This window comes from Dictyostelium discoideum (genome assembly GCF_000004695.1).
Source record: "Dictyostelium discoideum AX4 chromosome 3 chromosome, whole genome shotgun sequence".
NCBI classification, from domain to species: domain Eukaryota; phylum Evosea; class Eumycetozoa; order Dictyosteliales; family Dictyosteliaceae; genus Dictyostelium; species Dictyostelium discoideum.
In genome coordinates, this window is record NC_007089.4 from 6,035,938 (window position 1) to 6,055,596 (window position 19,659).

At 20.9% G+C, this 19,659-nt stretch overlaps 8 protein-coding genes across 8 annotated transcripts; 6 read left to right on the top strand and 2 right to left on the bottom strand.

The window, feature by feature from the left end:
- Positions 1–19: 19 nt before the first annotated feature.
- Positions 20–439, top strand: DDB_G0282637 (hypothetical protein; the record flags this gene model as incomplete). The annotated part of the gene is made up of 3 exons (XM_635075.1): positions 20–178; positions 227–280; positions 368–439. The coding sequence occupies 3 exons, from the start codon at positions 20–22 to the stop codon at positions 437–439; spliced, it is 285 nt and encodes a 94-aa protein (XP_640167.1).
- A 1,083-nt stretch (positions 440–1,522) lies between these two features.
- DDB_G0282639 (hypothetical protein) lies at positions 1,523–8,691 on the top strand (the record flags this gene model as incomplete). Its single annotated transcript, XM_635076.1, has 2 exons — positions 1,523–6,680; positions 6,755–8,691. 2 exons carry the CDS (start codon positions 1,523–1,525, stop codon positions 8,689–8,691), a joined length of 7,095 nt encoding a protein of 2,364 aa, XP_640168.1.
- A 511-nt stretch (positions 8,692–9,202) lies between these two features.
- rac1C (Rho GTPase) lies at positions 9,203–9,922 on the bottom strand (the record flags this gene model as incomplete). The annotated part of the gene is made up of 2 exons (XM_635077.1): positions 9,203–9,671; positions 9,810–9,922. 2 exons carry the CDS (start codon positions 9,920–9,922, stop codon positions 9,203–9,205), a joined length of 582 nt encoding a protein of 193 aa, XP_640169.1.
- A 68-nt stretch (positions 9,923–9,990) lies between these two features.
- DDB_G0282791 (hypothetical protein) lies at positions 9,991–10,887 on the top strand (the record flags this gene model as incomplete). Its single annotated transcript, XM_635078.1, has 2 exons — positions 9,991–10,004; positions 10,536–10,887. The coding sequence occupies 2 exons, from the start codon at positions 9,991–9,993 to the stop codon at positions 10,885–10,887; spliced, it is 366 nt and encodes a 121-aa protein (XP_640170.1).
- A 560-nt stretch (positions 10,888–11,447) lies between these two features.
- Positions 11,448–15,392, top strand: DDB_G0282641 (hypothetical protein; the record flags this gene model as incomplete). Its single annotated transcript, XM_635079.1, has 1 exon — positions 11,448–15,392. The coding sequence occupies one exon, from the start codon at positions 11,448–11,450 to the stop codon at positions 15,390–15,392; it is 3,945 nt and encodes a 1,314-aa protein (XP_640171.1).
- A 545-nt stretch (positions 15,393–15,937) lies between these two features.
- Positions 15,938–17,217, top strand: DDB_G0282643 (hypothetical protein; the record flags this gene model as incomplete). Its single annotated transcript, XM_635080.1, has 2 exons — positions 15,938–16,455; positions 16,599–17,217. The coding sequence occupies 2 exons, from the start codon at positions 15,938–15,940 to the stop codon at positions 17,215–17,217; spliced, it is 1,137 nt and encodes a 378-aa protein (XP_640172.1).
- Positions 17,218–17,455: 238 nt separating this feature from the next.
- DDB_G0282645 (hypothetical protein) lies at positions 17,456–17,971 on the bottom strand (the record flags this gene model as incomplete). The annotated part of the gene is made up of 1 exon (XM_635081.1): positions 17,456–17,971. One exon carries the CDS (start codon positions 17,969–17,971, stop codon positions 17,456–17,458), a length of 516 nt encoding a protein of 171 aa, XP_640173.1.
- A 563-nt stretch (positions 17,972–18,534) lies between these two features.
- Positions 18,535–19,585, top strand: DDB_G0282647 (hypothetical protein; the record flags this gene model as incomplete). The annotated part of the gene is made up of 4 exons (XM_635082.1): positions 18,535–18,557; positions 18,662–18,734; positions 18,816–18,935; positions 19,028–19,585. The coding sequence occupies 4 exons, from the start codon at positions 18,535–18,537 to the stop codon at positions 19,583–19,585; spliced, it is 774 nt and encodes a 257-aa protein (XP_640174.1).
- Positions 19,586–19,659: the final 74 nt, after the last annotated feature.

The following is a 19,659-nucleotide window of genomic DNA, read 5'->3' on the forward strand; positions in this document are numbered from 1 at the left end:
CAATATAATAATCAATAAAATGGAAGATTGTAATAATAATAATTATGAGGAAAATGAAAATGGGGCACAATTTAAATTATACAATAAAGACAAAGAAATAAACAATCCACAAACAAAATTTGATCAAAATGATTTAGATTATAAACTTGATTATGAATTTTCGTTAGGTTTTTTAATTGTTGGCATATTTTCATGGTTTTCATTTTTTTTTTATTTTATACATTAGATCTCTCAAAATTCTCATGCAAGAAGAATGTCTGCTACATCAATAGTTATTGGAGTATGTAAAAAAAAAAAAAAAAAAAAAAAAAAAACTGGAATATTAAAAAACTAAAAATTATTTTATTTTAATTTTCTTATAATAAAGAGTTCTTATTTTATTTTTTTCTTTCTATTTTGGGTTGTGTTAACAGTTCCAAAGGAATACTATTATTATTAATTTAAAAAAAAAAATAAAAAAAAAAAAAAAAAAAAAAAAAAAAAATTTTTTAAATAATAAAAAAAAAATAATAATAAATAATTAATTTAAAGGATACTAAGTTATCTAATATTTTTTAAAATTAAGATTTGTTATTTTTTATTAAAGCTGCTATATTTGGGTGTTGTAGGGAAATTTTAGATTTTTTTTTTTCCTGGCTGTTGGGAAAAAAGCGCTATTTTTCCCTACACTGCTTAGTGAAATTTTTCACTACAGCCGGGAAAAAAAAAATCTGCTTATTTTCACCGACCAAAAATAAATAAATGTTATTATTTGTTATAGTTATTGTTGCAAGCGCTTAAAAAAGCTGAGAAATTTTTCAAATTAGATCCTGAAAAAATCGCAGCACCTAAGGTGAAAAAAAAAAAATTAAAAAATTTTATTTTAGCTTTTTTTTAATATTTTTTTAAATAAAAACAATCACTTTTTGTTAAATTACAACTTTGTTTTTAAATCAATACTTAATTTATTTATTATTATTATTATTTTTTTTTTTTTATTTTTTTTTTATTTTTCTTTTTTATTTTTTTTTTATTTTTTTATTTTAGTTTATTTTAAAAATCTTTTAGTGAAATTATAATTTATTTGATCTTTTTTTGTTTTTAATTTTAATAATGCATTTTTGTTTTTAGATTTATTATTGGGGTGGAAAAAATTATAATAATAAATTAAAAAAAAAAAGATCATTCAACAAAGGGTTTGTCTCATCGCAAAAAAACTGAAAAAAAATTAAAAAAAAAATGTTTTTGTCATAAACACAAAAAAAAAAATATCTAAATGCTCAAAATATTTTGATTTTGATTTTTTGGGCAAGAAATTTGTAAAGTTGATTGGATGTAAAAAATTAAGTTTTTTTTTTAAATTTTATTTTTTACTTTCTAAATTTTAAAAAAAAAAGTTGATCATTATTTTTATTTTTTTTAATTTTTTTTTCATTATTTTTTTCTTTTAAACAGTGCAACTGGTAATACACCTCATATTTTTTTTTTATTATTTCCAAAATTAAATTTTTTATTTTTTTTTTTTTTTGAGGTAAAATGGAAAATGGATCAACATAAAAATATTTTATTTAAAAGAATAGAGGAAATATCAACCAGAGAATTATATCATTTACAAACTAAAGTTAAAATAATAAAATTATTAGAAGAATTAACACAAGAAGATGTTAAAGAAATTGTCAAAAATAAAATATTTAATGAATTAAAATCCCCAAGAGATTTATTAAACCATAAAAAAACCCATAGTTTTATTAAATCTTCAAATGAAGGAGTATTTATACCCATAAAAAGAAATATTGAAAGGATTAATTTAATAAAATTAGATATATTAAATTTACAATTTTATAATACTATTATTGATAACAACAATAACAACAACAACAACAACGACAACGACAACGACAACAACAACAACAACCAAAATAATAATAATAATAATAATAATAATAATAATAATAATAAAAATAATGGATTAAATGATAATCAACAAAATAAAGAAAATGATGATTTCGAAAATGATCAAATTGATAGTAATAATAATAATAATAATAATAATAATAATAATAATAAAAATAATGGATTAAATGATAATCAACAAAATAAAGAAAATGATGATTTCGAAAATGATCAAATTGATAGTAATAATAATAATAATAATAATAATAATAATAATAATAATAATAATAATAATAATAACAATGTATTAAATGATAGTCAACAAAATAAAGAAAATGATGATGATGGTAGAGATTACAATCCTATATATGTTGATTATAATGACTTCGAAAATGATCTAATTGATAGAAATAATAATAATAATAATAATAATAATAATAATAATAATAATAATAATAATAATAATAATAATAATAATAATAATAATAATAATAATAATAATAATTATATTGATAAATCAAAAATTGAAGAAAGACCAATAGCAGATGATCTTTTTCAAATTCAATCATTTTTACATCCATCCATTGATGATACTATTCAACATAATCATAAATCTGATAGTGAAGTTTCAACACCATCAATATGTTCTATATCACCATTACAACCAATTACAACTCATCAACTACAACATAATAAAATAAATAAATCAATTGATAACAGTTTCAACTTTGGAAATGATAATAATAATAATATTAGTAATAATAAGTTAACAAATGTTAGTGAAATAAAAAATAAAATAATAGAAATCTTAGATTATTATATTAAATCTCACGAACAATTCATTCAAGAGTTTATAAGATTAGCTCATGATCCAAATAAAAATCCAGACTCTCTATTTGAAGAGTTTCCAGTAATACTTGGTGAAGATTTGGTTTTTAGAGAATTAAATTCATTAAAAAAAGGCTATGAAATTTCTTCATATGATACAAGAGTGCATAGATTTGTTCATTTTAATAAAACTGGTGTAAATAAAGGTAGAACAGTGAATAATGTTTACTTTAAAAATGGTGACTCTGGTTTATTAAATCCAGCAAAAGAGGATGCGGTTTATCAAATTTATAAATTAATATTCCCAACATTTTTTCATGAACTAATTGCACCCACACAATTTTTAAGAGTTGTAGATTTACCAATAATGCCAGATATAGGTGAAAAAAATACAAATGGAATTTTTCCAAAAAGAGAATATAACAAAGTTATGGGTTCTATGAACCCAACAGAAGTCTATGAAATTGATCCTCAATTTCAAAAAAAAGTGGAATCAGAAATTTTAAAAAAGAGTCAAGTAAATCTTCAAGCATCTTTAATAATTAAAGGTGAAACACTAGAGTCATTTTTACAAAAACATTCAGACCCAAACAATCAATATGGAATTGAAAACTTAGATATTAAAAGTTATAGTGCTCATATATTATCAAGTCTATTAATTATCCCAACAGATTGTAAACCTGATAACTTAATAGTAAATGAATTAAATAAATTGGTTGTAATTGACAACGATAGAGCATTTGAATGTGGTGAAATTAAAAAACATGGAAGTTCCGAAGATATTATTGGTGCAAAAAATATATTGTATATATTAAAGCCATTAATGAATAGACAAATTGATAAAGAAGTAATACAAGAGTTCATTGGGCATCATCCAAATGAATTACTTTTAAAATGGTTATTATCATTACATGAAAAAGAAAATTTATATGATTCATTAATTAAATTTTCCACCGATTTTGTTTCTCAAGATGAAAAACATACTAAGAATACTATAAATTTACCACTTAAATTTCATAAAGGTTGGATAACATCAATGTTGGATAGATTTAAATTAATTAATAAAACATTAAAAGAATCAAATTTTAAAATATCACATCAACAGTTATTTAAAGTTGTTCATCCATTAGCAAGTTTATTTTATAAATTTGCATCAAAAGAAATTGGTGGAGATCCACTTGATCAAATTTATCATATCTATGATTATAGTGAAATAGAAACAAAAAAAAAAATTAATTTAGAATTTAAATATTTACTAAAAAAATATTCAAATTTACCACATGAATTAGAAAAACTTAATTCAATTCGACCTCTTTCGAAACCAGATTTAACAATAGTTGAAACAATTAAAGAATTATTATTAGTTTCAAAAGTAAAACATTTTGATTGTCCTATTAAATTTTTAAAATTAATTTTACAATTTATAAATAATTTCAATTGTAATAATAATAATAATGATAATAATAATAGAGAAACATTCATATTTCATGAATCATGGGTTGAATCAAATTATATGATTTTAATAAAATTATTTCAAAGTGATATCTCAACAGAATTAATTGAAACATTTATAAAAAACACATCAATTACAATTGAAAATATAAAAACAAATTCTTCAATTTTACATACAGCAATAAAATCAAAAAATGATAATTTATGTAATCAAATTCAATTTTTAGTAGAGTTTGGAGAAGATATTAATAGAATTCATGATAATTTAACACCATTAGATTTAGCTGTACAAGCGAAACAATTTCAAACATTTGTTAAAATAATAGAATTGGGTGGTGGTTTAAATGCAAACAATGAAAACATTAAAAATTATTATAGTACTTTGACACATGATCAAAAATGTCAATTAAAGCCATTAATTGAAAATCAATTATTTCACGTTAATCCAAATTTAATATGGGAACTATCATTAGATTATCTATTACCAATTATTAATGATGAAGAAATTTATAATAATAATAATAAAATAATTTTTGGTTTAGTAAATAAAAGAAAAATTTCAGAAACTATTTGGAATACATTATTTGATTCAAAAGGTTTGCCAAATAAACCAATTGAGCGTGGAAAGAGATCAGTCATATTAATTGAAAATAAAGAATATGGATTAGGAATTTATTTTAAATTTAAACCACAATTTCCAGGTATTGAATATGCAGTTGGAAAATTATCAGAGAAATTGTTTGGATCATTTTCACATAATATCGAATTGGTATATATAAATAAAGAATCAGTATTACTATCTCAAAAAGTTTATGGTGAACCAATAATATCAACATTAAAAAATGATCCAACAATTTTAAAAACAATTGATAAATCAAATTTATCAAAACAAATTGTATTTGCAATTTTAATTAATAATGCAGATGGAAATTTAGGAAATTTTATAATATCACCAACAACAAATCCAAATTGTAATAGATTGATTTCAATTGATAATGATCAATCATTTGTACCGGCAGCTTATTCAACTGGTGGTTTTTTACTTAGTAAAGTTATATTAAGAATTCAAAATGTATTATTTTTATTAGATGAAATGTTTGAACCAATACATCAAGATGTAATCAATTCAATTATTAATATTGATATAGATAAATTATTTAAAGATTGGGTGAACATATTAATGAGTCATCATAATGATACAATACATCATTTGAAATGTATGAAATATGATATACATGAAGATTCAATAATTGGTATACCATTTAGTACCGATAGTATGAAATCATTATTTACAAAGATAACTAGAATTCAAAGACAATTTATAAAAGGTAAATCAATGACTCATTTAGAATTATTAACTCTATTAGAACCATTGATTGCAATTAGATATACACCCTTTCTTTTAAATAAAAAAATTTCAACCTTTGATAAATTCACCAACCTTATGAGTATCACTGAAAAAGATATAAATAAATTATTAATTGCCTCATCTTGCACAATTAATGATTCACAAATGATCTTGGTTACAAGAGACATACAAAATCCAAAAACCCTACAAAAAGAATTATTCCATGGTAAATATAGACCAGAGATAGCATTCAAAGAAATGAAACAACATTTTTCAAACATTGATGAAGTATTGGAACAATTGAAAATGAATAAACAAGCAAACATTACAATTACAGATCATCAACTCGAAGATTTATTAAAAGAAACAGATTTTAGCAAATATGATATAAATCAAGAAAAGCTATTATTTGAATTGATAAAACAATCACAGATTAAATACGTTTATTTAAAGAATTGTTCAAGTATTGATTCAAAAACTTTTGGGGAATTTAAAATCAATTTAATTACAAAGATGGATTTATCAGGTTGTTCAAATTTAATATATTTTGGTTATTATATATTTTTAAGTAGTAGTATTATAACTTTACCATCATTAACTCATTTCAAAGCTAGTGGTTGTAATAAATTAAGTCAAATTGTTATTGAATCACCTCATTTAAGAATTTTAGATTTATCAGATTGTCCATTATTACAAGATTTTCTAACCTATAGAGCAACAGGTTTACAATCATTGAATTTAAATGGTTCAATTAATAATTCAAAAGTTTTAGATAATATAAATAGTTATACAGAATTAACTTATTTAAACATTTCAAGAATCATTGGTGATGTTAATGTTTCAGAATTACATTTCCTTTTCAAAGAATTACAACGTTTAGTTGCAAAAGAAATAAAATCTTTGAAACTTGTTTATTTAGTTCTTCCAAATATTAAAAAAATAGATTTTGAACATTGTAATGATTTGGAAACAATTTTTAATTCTAGAAAAAACTTTCACCAAGAACAACATATTGAAATTTGTGTTCATAATTCCGAAAAGGTTAAAATTAAAAAAGAATTAAAACCAATGTATCATTATTCAATAGATAAATTATTAATTCATTCAATTCAAGATTTAAATGATATTAAACAATATAATTATGATTTATTAAATGGTAAAAATTATTATTTAAAATTTAGTAATGATTTTAATTTTATATTATAAAAATTTATTATTAATTTTTATTTTTTATTTTTTTTTTATTATTATTAGGGTCAGATAATATTTCAAAACGTGAAACTATATTAAAATTTAGTAATGATTTTGATTTTAAAGTTTTATACACTATGATACCAGATGATATTAAAAATTTATGTTTAGGTAATATTAAAATTCCATTTCATTTACAATCAATACCAGATTCTGTAAAGATGATAACTTTTGATGATGGTTATAGCCATAGGATCAGTCCTTTAAATATTCCAACTAAAATTAAAACTTTATGTTTTGGTAATGTTACATTTCGTATTGATCCTAAGTCAATACCATCAACGGTTACAGAATTAAGATTTTGTAAAGGATTTAATCATGTTATTGTACCAATTTTCATACCAAAATCAGTTATAACAATGTATTTGGGTGAAATCGATTATCCATTAAAAAGGTATTCAATCCCTCAATCTATAAAAACTGTATGGTTTTATGAATTTTATCATCCAATTAACAAAGATGTAATACCAATCACAGTTGAAAAAATGATAATTTGTAGTATAAAATCAAAATTAGTAAATGGTTCAATACCATCAACTATAAAGGAATTAAGACTATGTAATGGTTTTAATATTAATTTAACTCATGGTATAATACCAAATACTTTAGAGAGATTATATATTGGCAAAATTACATATCCATTATCAAGAAGTTCTTTACCTTTAGTTAAAGAATTAATATTTTATAATAATTTCAACCATATATTAACATCAGATTTAATACCAGATTCAGTTAAAAAACTTAGTTTTGATAAAATTGAAAATGCATTAAGTGAAAATGTAATCCCATCAAATGTTAAAGTTTTATATTTTACTAGAGGTTATAAACATCCAATATCTTCAAAAATAATTCCAAATAATACTGAAACATTAATTATTGGCGATATTAAATATCCAATGGACCATGATGCAATTCCTTCAACTTTAAAACATTTAATATTAACAAATGGATTTCATAAAACTAATATCACATTGGAAATGATACCTAAAACTATTAAAAAGTTAACGCTTGGTAAAATCAATGACCCAATTAAAATAAAACAAATACCAACCTCTGTAAAATGTTTAGCATTAGGAGAATTTAATGAAACTATATCAAGAATGATACCAAAAACAGTTGAATCATTATTTTTTGCTAATATTACTTATCCCTTCACATCGAATTTAATACCATCAAATATTAGTACTTTAGGTTTTTATGGTGGATTTAATCATGAAATTAAATTCAAAATGATACCAAACACAATTAATTCACTTTATTTTGGTAATTCAAATCGAGTGGCTGAAAGAGATTCAATTCCTACAAATATTAAAAATTTAGAATTCAATGAAATGTTTGCATTTAAAATTACAAATAATTTAATTCCAATTACCATTGAACAATTAACATTGGGTGAAATTAAATATCCACTTGAAGTCAATTCAATACCATCAAATGTAACAACGTTAATTCTTGGTGATGGTTTTAATCATGAAATTAAATCATTAAATATAATTCCAAACACTATTGAAACTTTAAAATTAGAAGATATCGAATATCCATTACATTTAAATTTACTTGATTTAAAAATAAAGAATTTAATAATAACTCGAGGTTATAAATTTTATGTTGATCCAAATGAAATACCTGAAACTGTTGAAAAACTTTATTTAGGTAAAATTAAACAACCAATAAAAGCAGATTCAATACCACCAACTGTTAAAGAATTAATTTTATGTGATGGATTCAATCATAAAATAACACCAGATTTAATTCCAAAAACAATTGAAACTATATCAATTGGTTTCATTATTTATCCATCATCAATTTATTCAATACCAAACACTGTAAAATTATTAAATATTGGTATGGGATTCCCTCTTGAAATCAATGCAGAAGATTTTCCAAAATCAACTAAATTAAATTTTAAGAATTCATCAATTAATACTAAAATTCTTTAAATTACTTTATGGGGTATATGTAATAATAATAAAAAAAAAAAGAATAATTAAAATAAAAAAAAATAAAAATAAAACACTGGAAAATTAAAAAACAAAAACTAAAAATTATTTTATTTAAATAAACAGTTCTTTTTTTTCTTTTTATTTTGAGTTATGGTAACAATTCCCAAGGAATTTTATTTAATAATTAAAAGGAATATTTATGCAGTACTTTGACTAAAAACCCCAAATGTAATAGCTGTAATAATAATAAAAAAAAAATAAAAAATAAAAAATAAAAAATAAAGATTGTTGTAATTTTAAATAATAAAAAAGAAAATTTAAAAATAAAAATAATAAAAAAGTGATAATTTGTTATTTACTTAAAAAAAAAAAATGGAAATAATTTATTTATTTATTTATTTATGTTTAGTTAATTGATTTTTTTTATTTTTTTTTTTTTCTAATGAAGATAGATATATGTTTTTACATTTCATTAAGTATGGTTGGTTAGTTTTTTGATTAAAATAATTTACAAGATATTACATCCACTTTTACTTTTTGATTTTTTAACTGGTGGATTAATTACAGATCTAATAGCTTCGTCGAAAACAGTTTTAAGACCTTTTTGAGTGAGAGCAGAGCATTCAAGATATTTGAAAGCATTAATTTCTTTCATTTTTAAAAGACCTTGTTCATAGGAAACTGGATAAAGTTTCTTTTCTTTTAATCTATCTTGAGTTTCCTTATCTTCTCTCATATCCATTTTTGTACCAACCAAAATGATTGGAACATTTGGAGCATGATGAAATACTTCTGGTCCCCATTTACCTGAAACATTTTCATATGATGATGGAGAAATAATTGAAAAGCAAATTAAGAAAACATCAGTTTGAGGATATGAAAGTGGACGTAAACGATCATAATCTTCTTGACCAGCAGTATCCCACAAGCCAAGATTAATTGGTTTACCATCAACCATAACATTAGCTGAGTAATTACTATTATAATTTATAAATATGTTTTTGGTGAGAAAAGGAATTTTTTTTTTTTTTTTTTTTTTTTTTTTTTTTTTTTTTTTTTTTTTTTTTTTTTTTTTTTTTTTTTTTTTAATTAGCCTATCCATTAGTAGTACTTACTCGAAAACTGTTGGGATATACTCTCCAGGAAAAGCGTTAGTTGTATAAGAAATTAAAAGACATGTTTTACCAACCGCACCATCACCTACAACTACACATTTAATTGCTTGCATTTTTTTTTTTTTTTTATATATATATTTAATTATTATTTATATATTTATTTGTTTATTTGTTTGTTTGTATGTATGTTTGTATGTTAGTTTGGTTTTTTGTTTGGAAAGCCATTATTGTGAATTTTAAATTTTATTTATAAATAAAAAAAAAAAGTGAAAAAAAAAAAAAAGAAAAAAAGCAATCACAGACTAAAAATAACCTTTTTTTTTTTTTTTATTGAAAAAAATTCAATTTTTTTTTTTATTATAATTTATTTTCTTTTTGTTTTTTTTTTTTTTTTTTTTTTTTTTTTTTGGATGGGTGGATGTTTTTTTTATTAAAATCCAATTGGTTGTAATAATCTATTTAATTTTTTATTTTTTCATTTTTTTTTTTATAAAATCAAATTCTTTTTTCTTAAATTTTTAATCATTTTTAGTTTTTTTAAATTTTTTTTTTTTTTTTTTTTTTTTTTGTGGAACATATGTTTCAAAATTACTTTTTATTTTATTTAATTTTATTTTATTTTTTTTTTTTTTATAATTCCTTATAAGTTATTTTAAAAAATAAATAAGAATATTAGTTAGACAAACAAAAAAGATTTTATTTAATTTTAAAAAAAAACAATCAAAGATTTCAAAATCTATTTGGTGCACCAATAATTGAATCTAAAGAATGTCAAGAAATTATTCAAAGAGTTTATGATAAATTTAAAATTAAAAATGATGAAATTATAATCAATAAAACTGAACAACAAATTAAAGATTACTCAACTCAATGTGATAATATGTTCACTCTTGGTTTCATCGTTGGTGATATCGCCATTTGTCAACTTATACTTAAACATTATCCAAATCTTTTTAAAATCACTCAATATGCCTTGACAAGGGCAATAAAAGCGAATAAAATTCATATTATCAAGTTTTATTATCATAACAACAATGATAATTTAATTATAAATTTAAAAGATGATCAACCATTTTAGATCATTTAAAATCTGAACTTTTAAATCATCAAGATTATAAATTTGATATTAATTGGTTAAATTAAAAAAAAAAAATAATAATAAAACAAGAAATCGTGATTCAAATTTAATAAATTAATTAATTAATTAAATAAATAAAAAATTATATATAAAAAATTAAAAAAATAAAATAAAAAATTTAAATTCAAGACAGTTAAAAAGTAATACATTCATTTTTTTTTTATTTTATGTTTTTTGGGTGCTCTATCTTCAAGCACTAAATTCACACCAAAAATACATAAAAGATTTTTTAAAATAAAAATTAATAAAATAAAAAAACAATCGAAGATTTGGTGAAAAATTTCTTTGAAAAAAAACTTTGGAGTTCAAAAAAAAAATATCTTTTTTTTTTTTTTTTTTTTTTTAATTTAATTTTATTTTAATTTAATTTTTTTTTTTTTTTTTCATTTTTTTTTTTTCAACAATTTTTTTAATTTTTTTTTTTTTTTTTTTTTTTTTTAAACCATATCCAAAAATAAAAATAAAAATAAAAATAAATATAAATATTAAAATAAATAAAAATGGAAGAAAATAAATCGATAATTACCACAACCGTTAAATCTGATAAACCAATTGGTTCATATGAAAATGGTGAATATTTATTTTGGAAAGTGTTTAATAATAAATATTTATTAAATTTTATAATTTATAAGATTCAAACATCAGAATGGGAATACTATCAAGACCATTATCAAATTCATGCAGAGAATAGATGGAAATTTAAAGATGTTTTTTCATTTGATTGGCTGATAATAAATCAACAATTCCCATTGTTAAAGAATAAAATTGAAAATAATGATTTCATTTTATTCGATAAAAAATCAATTCATATTCTATTTAAAGAATTTTCAATTTTAAGTGGTACTAAAAAAGTTTTACCAAAATTAGCAAATAGTTACGATGAAAATGGTGATTATGGTAATGCTGAAGATGGCCAAGATGATGATGAAGATGATGATGATGACGAAGATGCTAAAAATGAAAATAATGAATATAAAAGAAAAGATGAAAAAAAAGCATTAATTTTAAAAGAAATTTTAATTTCATTATTAGAAAAAAAAAGAAACCAATTTGAAATTTGTGATCTTACAAAACTAGCAGTTATTAATAATAGTATTGAAGGTATTAAAATATTAATTAATGAGCCATATTGTATCAATGTTTATCCATCAACCATAGAATTGGCATTTGAAAAATGTGATTGTGAAATGATTAAAACTTTACTATTAAATGAAAATAAAAATAATAACATTTTAATAAACAATGAAATTAAAAAGAAATCATTGAAATTAGCCTCAAAAAATACTTTTCATTCAACTTATATAATTCAATTCTTATTAGATAATCCAAATTTATATATACCACCACCACCAATATCATTACCACAATTACAAAATCCAAGTCCAGTTGAACCAGGTTTGCCAGAATTAAATGATAATGATGATGATGATGATGATGATGATGACGAAGATGATAAAAATAAAAATAAAACTAAAACAAGGGAATGTTATATTTTATATGACTATTTAATATTAATATCAAGTTTACAAACTAAAAAGAAATTATTAGATTTAGATATTGTTTTAAAAAATCCACAAGGTTTAAAAGAAAATTTTAATATTACAGATTCAATCGATGACTTGTTAATTAAATTAGAGATTAATTTAAAATATTTCCATGATTATTATGATGGCATTCCAAAGTCAATTTTAAAAAAGATTAATCAAATTTTAAATAATCAATCAATCAGCAAAGAGAAACAATTAAAAAAGATTCAAAGATTAGTCATTTTAGTTTCAGGAGATTATACATTTTATAGTGGCTATATTTTAAAATATGAAGAATCAATAAATGAATTTCATAATGATTCGTATTATTCAAATGATGACGATGGTGATGATAATGATGATGATGATGATGATGATGGTGAATCAAAATTAATAACATTTTCAAGATTAATTTTATTGAATGTATTTTCATATCAATCACATACAACAATGGATAAATTAATGAAAAACTTTAAAGAAAAGAAAATTAAATGGCATAAACCACTATTTAAATTAATTGGTTCAGAGAAAAAAACAATTACAATTGATAAATCAACTTATGATTGGATTATAGGTACTGATTGTGATGAAGTTTTTGATTATTTTAATAGTAAACAATTTGATTTTCAATCATTTGAAACTGCAATCTATTGTTTTGAAAATTATAATAATTCAAGAAAATATTTAAAACCATTTTCAATAAAAACTTTATACTTTAATTCAATTAAAGAATGTAATTTAGATCAATTGAAAACTATTGAATCATTATATATCGATCCATTTGATTTATTTAGTGATCAACGTTCATATAAATGCATACCCCTACCAACTTCAAAAGATGATTTAATTAAATTAATCAATTATTTCAGTGATAGTAATTTCAAAGCATTTAGTAAAGATTCATTAGTTTCATTCTTTTCTCAAGTATTTAAAACTGGTTTAGTATCACCATCAGAGATTAAAATTAAAATTCCAACTACTATTACATTACCAAATGATATTTTATTAGATGCATTATTTGATTTAGATTTAAAGTTTTTAGAATTATTATTGGTCAGTTTAGATGGATTTGAATTTGAACAAGAAGAGTATGAAAGACTTGATTCAGTTGAAAAGAATTTATTTAGTAAAGAATTAAATCTTTTCCATAATGATATAGAATTAATTGATTTCGATGAATTATATAGATTAATTGAATTTATTATAAATAAATTTTTAAAAACTGGTAGTAAACGTGGTAGACGTAGTGAATCAGCTTGCGAAATTATGAATTATCTTTATCAAATGTTACTTCAAAGAGAACTAGTTACACCAAAACAAGTTATAAAAGTTAATCAATTACTTCAATCACATTCAGTACCAATTAAACATTCATTATTCAATGCTTTCTATTATCTTCAAATTAGATCAGCAAAATTCACAAAGTATATTTTATCAAGACCTGGTTTCGATAGTTTTTTCGAAATTAATTATGAAGAGTCATATAGTTGTTCAATTGATTATTCTGAAGGTGTGAATCATTTAGGCCAACATGGATTTGATTTGGCAATTTATTTAGATTTCGATTGTTTTACATTTGATTATGTATTAGGTACCAATGAAAATGGTGATTATAATACACCATTCGATCAAGTACTCTATCAATTGGTTTATCAACTTTCTCATAGTATAATTAATGAAATTGATATCATCGATGATTTCACTTCATTATCAATGAATGCAGATTTAGAATATTGTTTAGATATTAGAAGAGTGGATTTATTTTTCAAACAATTGGAATTTATTAATAAACAAATTCAACAAACCAATCTTGATGGTTATGAATATCAAGACGAGAATCCAACATTTCCAATTCAAGAAAGTATTTTAAATTCACCTTCAGATAATTTATTGCCAACTAGTGAATTATTTTTAAATAGAGAACAACCACCAATACCACCAATACCACAATCTAAAACTTTTAATTCAGAAATACCATTTCCATTGGCTAGACACTATAATACACTTAAAATTTCAAATTCAGTATTGGATTTAGCATTGATTATAATGGATGTCGATGAAATTCAAAAATTAATCGAATGGAATTGGTATAGAACTGATTTCCTTTTCTCAATCTTTTCAAAATCAATGTTTTGGAGTAAATTCGATGTCTCCCAACATTTGTTTACCAACTATAAAATTCAAATCCTTTCATTACCACAACATTCAATGACATCTCATTATAGTTATCTATTGGAATTCAATTATTTAATTAATAATCATTTTGAAAGAGTTAAAAATCCAAATCTATTTAAAATTGATACATTAAAATCCGATAGTTTAAATTTTCCAACTGTTCTTAGCGCATATTTAGTCGACTATCTATCAAGATGTGATATTGGCGAATATGAAAAATTCATGGATATTAAAACTAGAGAAGAGCTTTTAAATATTTTAATTTTTATAATTTATGCAGAGTATTGCATAAATATGGAATTAGATACCGATACCAATTTATCATTGGACAGAAAAAAATTACTTTTTCCACTCATTGAATCTAAAGAATGTCAAGAAATTATTCAAAGAGCTTATGATAAATTTAAAATTAAAAATGATGAAACTATAATCAGTCAAACTGAACAACAAATTAAAGATTACTCAACTCAAGTTGATAACATGTTTACTCTTGGTTTCATCAATGGTGATATCATCATTTGTCAACTTATACTCAAACATTATCCAAATCTTTTCAAAATCACCCAATATGCTTTGGCAATGGCAATAAAAGCTGATAGAATTCATATTATCAAGTTTTATTATCATAACAACAATGATAATTTAATTATGAATTTAAAAGATGATCAATCATTAGTAGATTATTTAAAATCTGAACTTTTAAATCATCAAGATTATAAATTTGATATTAATTGGTTAAATTAAAAAAAAAAAAAAAAAATAGAAATAAATTAGAAATTTATTCTGAAAAAAAAAAAATAAAAAAAAAAAAAATAATAAAAAAAATAATAATAAAAAACTGTGATTCAAAATAAATTAATAAAATAAATAAAAATAAATAAAAAAATAATTAATTAAATAAAAAAAAAAAATCATGCAATATCACCAGTTCAGTAAAAAAAAAAAAAATTGTTTTTGGGTACCAAAAAAAAGATATTTTAAAATGATTTTTTTTTTTTTGAAATCATCAAATCCAATTTTTTTTTCGATTTTTTTGAAAAGTCAAAAGCAAATGACATCAGACCGAAAATTCGAAACAGTATTCACCATTGTTTTCCAAAAATTATTAGAAATAATAATCTGTACAAAAAGAAAAAAAAAATAATATAATATATTATTTTTTTTTTTTTTTTTTTTTTTTTTTTTTTTTTTTTTTTTTTTTTTTTTTTTTTTTTTTTTTGGTATAAAAAGGTTTAGGATTTAATTTTTATTTTATTATCGTTTAATGTGCCAATAAAAAATAATAAAAAATGTTATTACAATTAAGTAAAATATTAATATTATGTTTAATGTTCTTTTTCGTTAGAGGACAAGATTCATCATCAACTATCTCCTCCTCCTCGGTCTCTTCCTCTTCAGTGCCTTCCTCTTCATCCGAATCTTTCAATGGTCAATATATATTCTCTTTTACAGAAGCCTATACTTTAATGGCAATTGATATTAGTAATGGTAACTTGGTTGTTAACCATTCCTTAAGTGAATTGATTCTTCCTTCCTCTATTTTATCATATGATCCAACTACATACTCCTTCAGATTTTTTGGATATTATGAACAATATCCAGGTTATCATTTCCTATTGTCAAACTATAGTTTAACAACTAATACATTCACTGCTATTACTAGTTCAATTCTAGATTCATTGTACTACTCTTATGCTATTCAACCATATGTCCAAATCGGAACTACTTTCTACATGCCAATTTTTGATGATGCAAAGCCTTCAACCGATTTAAACATTAGAAATTGGGATTTTAATAACTTTATTGTGTAAGTTTTATTTATTTTTAATATTAATTTTTATATATATAAAAAAAAAATATATATTAATTATTTTTATTTATTTATTTATTTATTTATTTATTTATTTATTTATTTATTTATTTATTTATTTATTTATTTATTTATTTCAGAGGTACTTTAGAAATTGAATTACCAGATTTTAATGCATCAATCAGCCCACTTGACGCATATGATGAAGATAAGGATTTATACTATGTTTTCTATTATGGAAATGGTGGTGAAGTTGAAAGAATTCCATATGTTTCAACATTTACTGGCAATAGTCTTTCATTCTATCAAAATATCAATGGAAGTAGTGGTAGTAATAGTGGAAGTAATAGTAATGGTGGTGAATCATCATTCACTACAACTAAATTCCCAAATAGTGGTAAATCAAGTTTAGTATATAACAATAATGTTGGTACTATTTTTGTAAAATCATCAAATCTTTATGCAATTGAACAACTTCAAACAAGCATTAATATTGTTAAAATCGATTTAGATGGTGCCTCAGTTGAATTAGCCTACTCTGCTGAAATGGATAGTTATACCGCTGATTTCATCTCTTATTTCTTAACAAATGATAATAATTATTTGGTTACCTTAAATTTAAATCAAGATAATTTAGTTGTTTACAATTTCATTGATTTAACAACTTTCTCTTTAGCTCACTCATTCACATCTAAAAATTATTTCGATAATATTTCCGATGATTTCGATACATCCTTTTATTTTAATGGTTTTGTTTAATAAAATAAAAAATTATTATTATTTTTTTTTTTTTAAAACAAAACACCTTTAAAAAAACAATTCAATTATCAATTCTATAAAAAATAAAAATAAAAAATAAATAAAAGATATTTATTTATTATTTATTTATTATTTTTTTTTTTTTTTTTTTTTTTTTTTAAATTTGATTATTTATATCAATTTGATATATTCTTTGCAAATTTAATAGATTCAAATACTATATCAGAATGTCGCAATCTTAGTTGTGTTTATGATTTATATTTAAAGATAATGACAAAGAAGAAAATGGTGGGGTCAAAGTAAATGAACTACTACTGCTTGTTTGATAATCTTTACCATCACCTTTTATTGTTTGAAAATCATTGTTTTCTTTATTATTATTATCTTTTTTAAATCTTTTACTAAAACGATTTTCAATATTATTTTCAAAAATTTTATTGTTTCTATAATTTTGAAAACCATATTTATTTTTTTTACTATTATTATTATTATTATAATTTTTATTATTATTATTATTATTATTATTATTATCATTTTCAGTACAATATATATCATGTGTTTTATTGTTATCGATTTGATCATAGTCAATTCTATGATAGTTGTTTGGTTCTAAACCATCTAAATTTAAGAAAATTTCCCCATTCGAGTTAAAACAATATTCTTCTTCCTCTTCTTCTTCTTCTTTATAAAAACTTGATTTAGTTTTATTTTGGTATATTGAAATTTCTTTATTTCTAATTACGTCTCTTAACATTTTTTTTTTTTTTTTTTTTTATCTAAATGTTTGAAAAAAAAAAAAAAAAAAAAAAAATTAATAAATAAAAAAAAAAAAAAAATATATAAATTAATAAAAAAAAATAAAAATAAAAATAATTTAAATTTAAATTTAAAAATAAATTTAAAAATAAATTTAAAATTAAAAGTAAATACAAAAACGAATAATGTTTAAGTTGTATTTAAATTTAAAAAAAAAGAAATAGACTTTCTTGTTTTTTTATTAAATCTAAAACATTAAGTGGATTACAATTTACAAATTTCATATTTTATAAAAAAAAAAAAAAAATTAAAAAATAAAAAAAAAAAATTAAAAAAAAAAAAAATATTTTTTGTAGGCTACAACACAATCCTACCCTTTAGGAAACTTCGCACATTTTTGGACCGAGATATTTATTTTAAAAAAAAAAAATTAAAAAAAATAAAATTTAATTAACATTCAATTATACCTCATAAAAAAAAAAAATAAAAAAAAGTAAAAACAAATCACACCATTCATTTGTCAATAAAAACTATCCGCAATAGAAAAAAATAAAAAAAAATATGATAAAAGATACACACTATGAGTATGTGTTTTATTAATAATATAATTAATTTTAATTTTAATTTTAATTCTAACCAAAAATAAACTAAAAAAAAAAAATAAAAAATAAAAAAAATAAAAATAAAGTCATTTTTTTAAAATTATAATTTTAGGAAATAAAGATATAAATAAAAAAGATTTCATAGATAATTCATTTTCTGTATGTTTTTATTTTTTTTATTTTTTTTTTTAGTTTATTTTTTTTTTTTTTCTTTTTATTAATTTTATTACAAAAATTTAGGAATTTAATTTAGAAAAAAATAAACTTCAACAACAACAAATAAATATTCAACAAACTCTAAATAGTGAATCAAAAATTAGATTGTTTCAATATGGCAATAAAAGAATAAAACTACAATTGGTATTTTTTTTTTTTTTTTTTTCCAAACTTTTTTTTTTTTTTTTTTTTTTTTTTTTTTAATTAAATATTAACCAAAATAAAAATATAAATAGTTGAGATATGACCCAGGAGTAGGAGATTCAACTATTTCTAAAGTATTTAGAGGAACTCATTGTTTAATTGTAATGTTTGATAGTAATAACAAAGACTCTATTAGTAATTTATCTTGTTGGGTTCAAGAATCAAGGAGGTATTCAAAGATTGATACACCAATAATAATATTAGGAATCAATAATACTGATGATGAACAAAAATTATATGAACAAGATTTAATAGAACAATTGGATGAAATTAAAAGATCATTCAATAATAATAATAATACTGAAATTCCAATTTTTCAAATAACTTTGAATAATCCAAACCCCAATATATCTAAGCAACTATTTGATAGTATTTTAAAAGTTTCAATTGAATTTCAAAATAAAAATGACCCCAATAATTTAATAAATAGCTCAAATAATAATAATATCATAAAAACAACTGCAACAACTACCACATCAAATGACATGCCAACAACAATAACTATATCACAATCCCAACATGTATCAACCTCAAATAACCCAAAAAGAAAAACTAATATATTATCATTTTTATTGTTTTGGAGAAAGTAATTTATGGTTTTTTTTTTTTTTTTTTTTTTTGGGGGGAATATTAATCAAATTGAGGATAATCTATATAAAAAAAA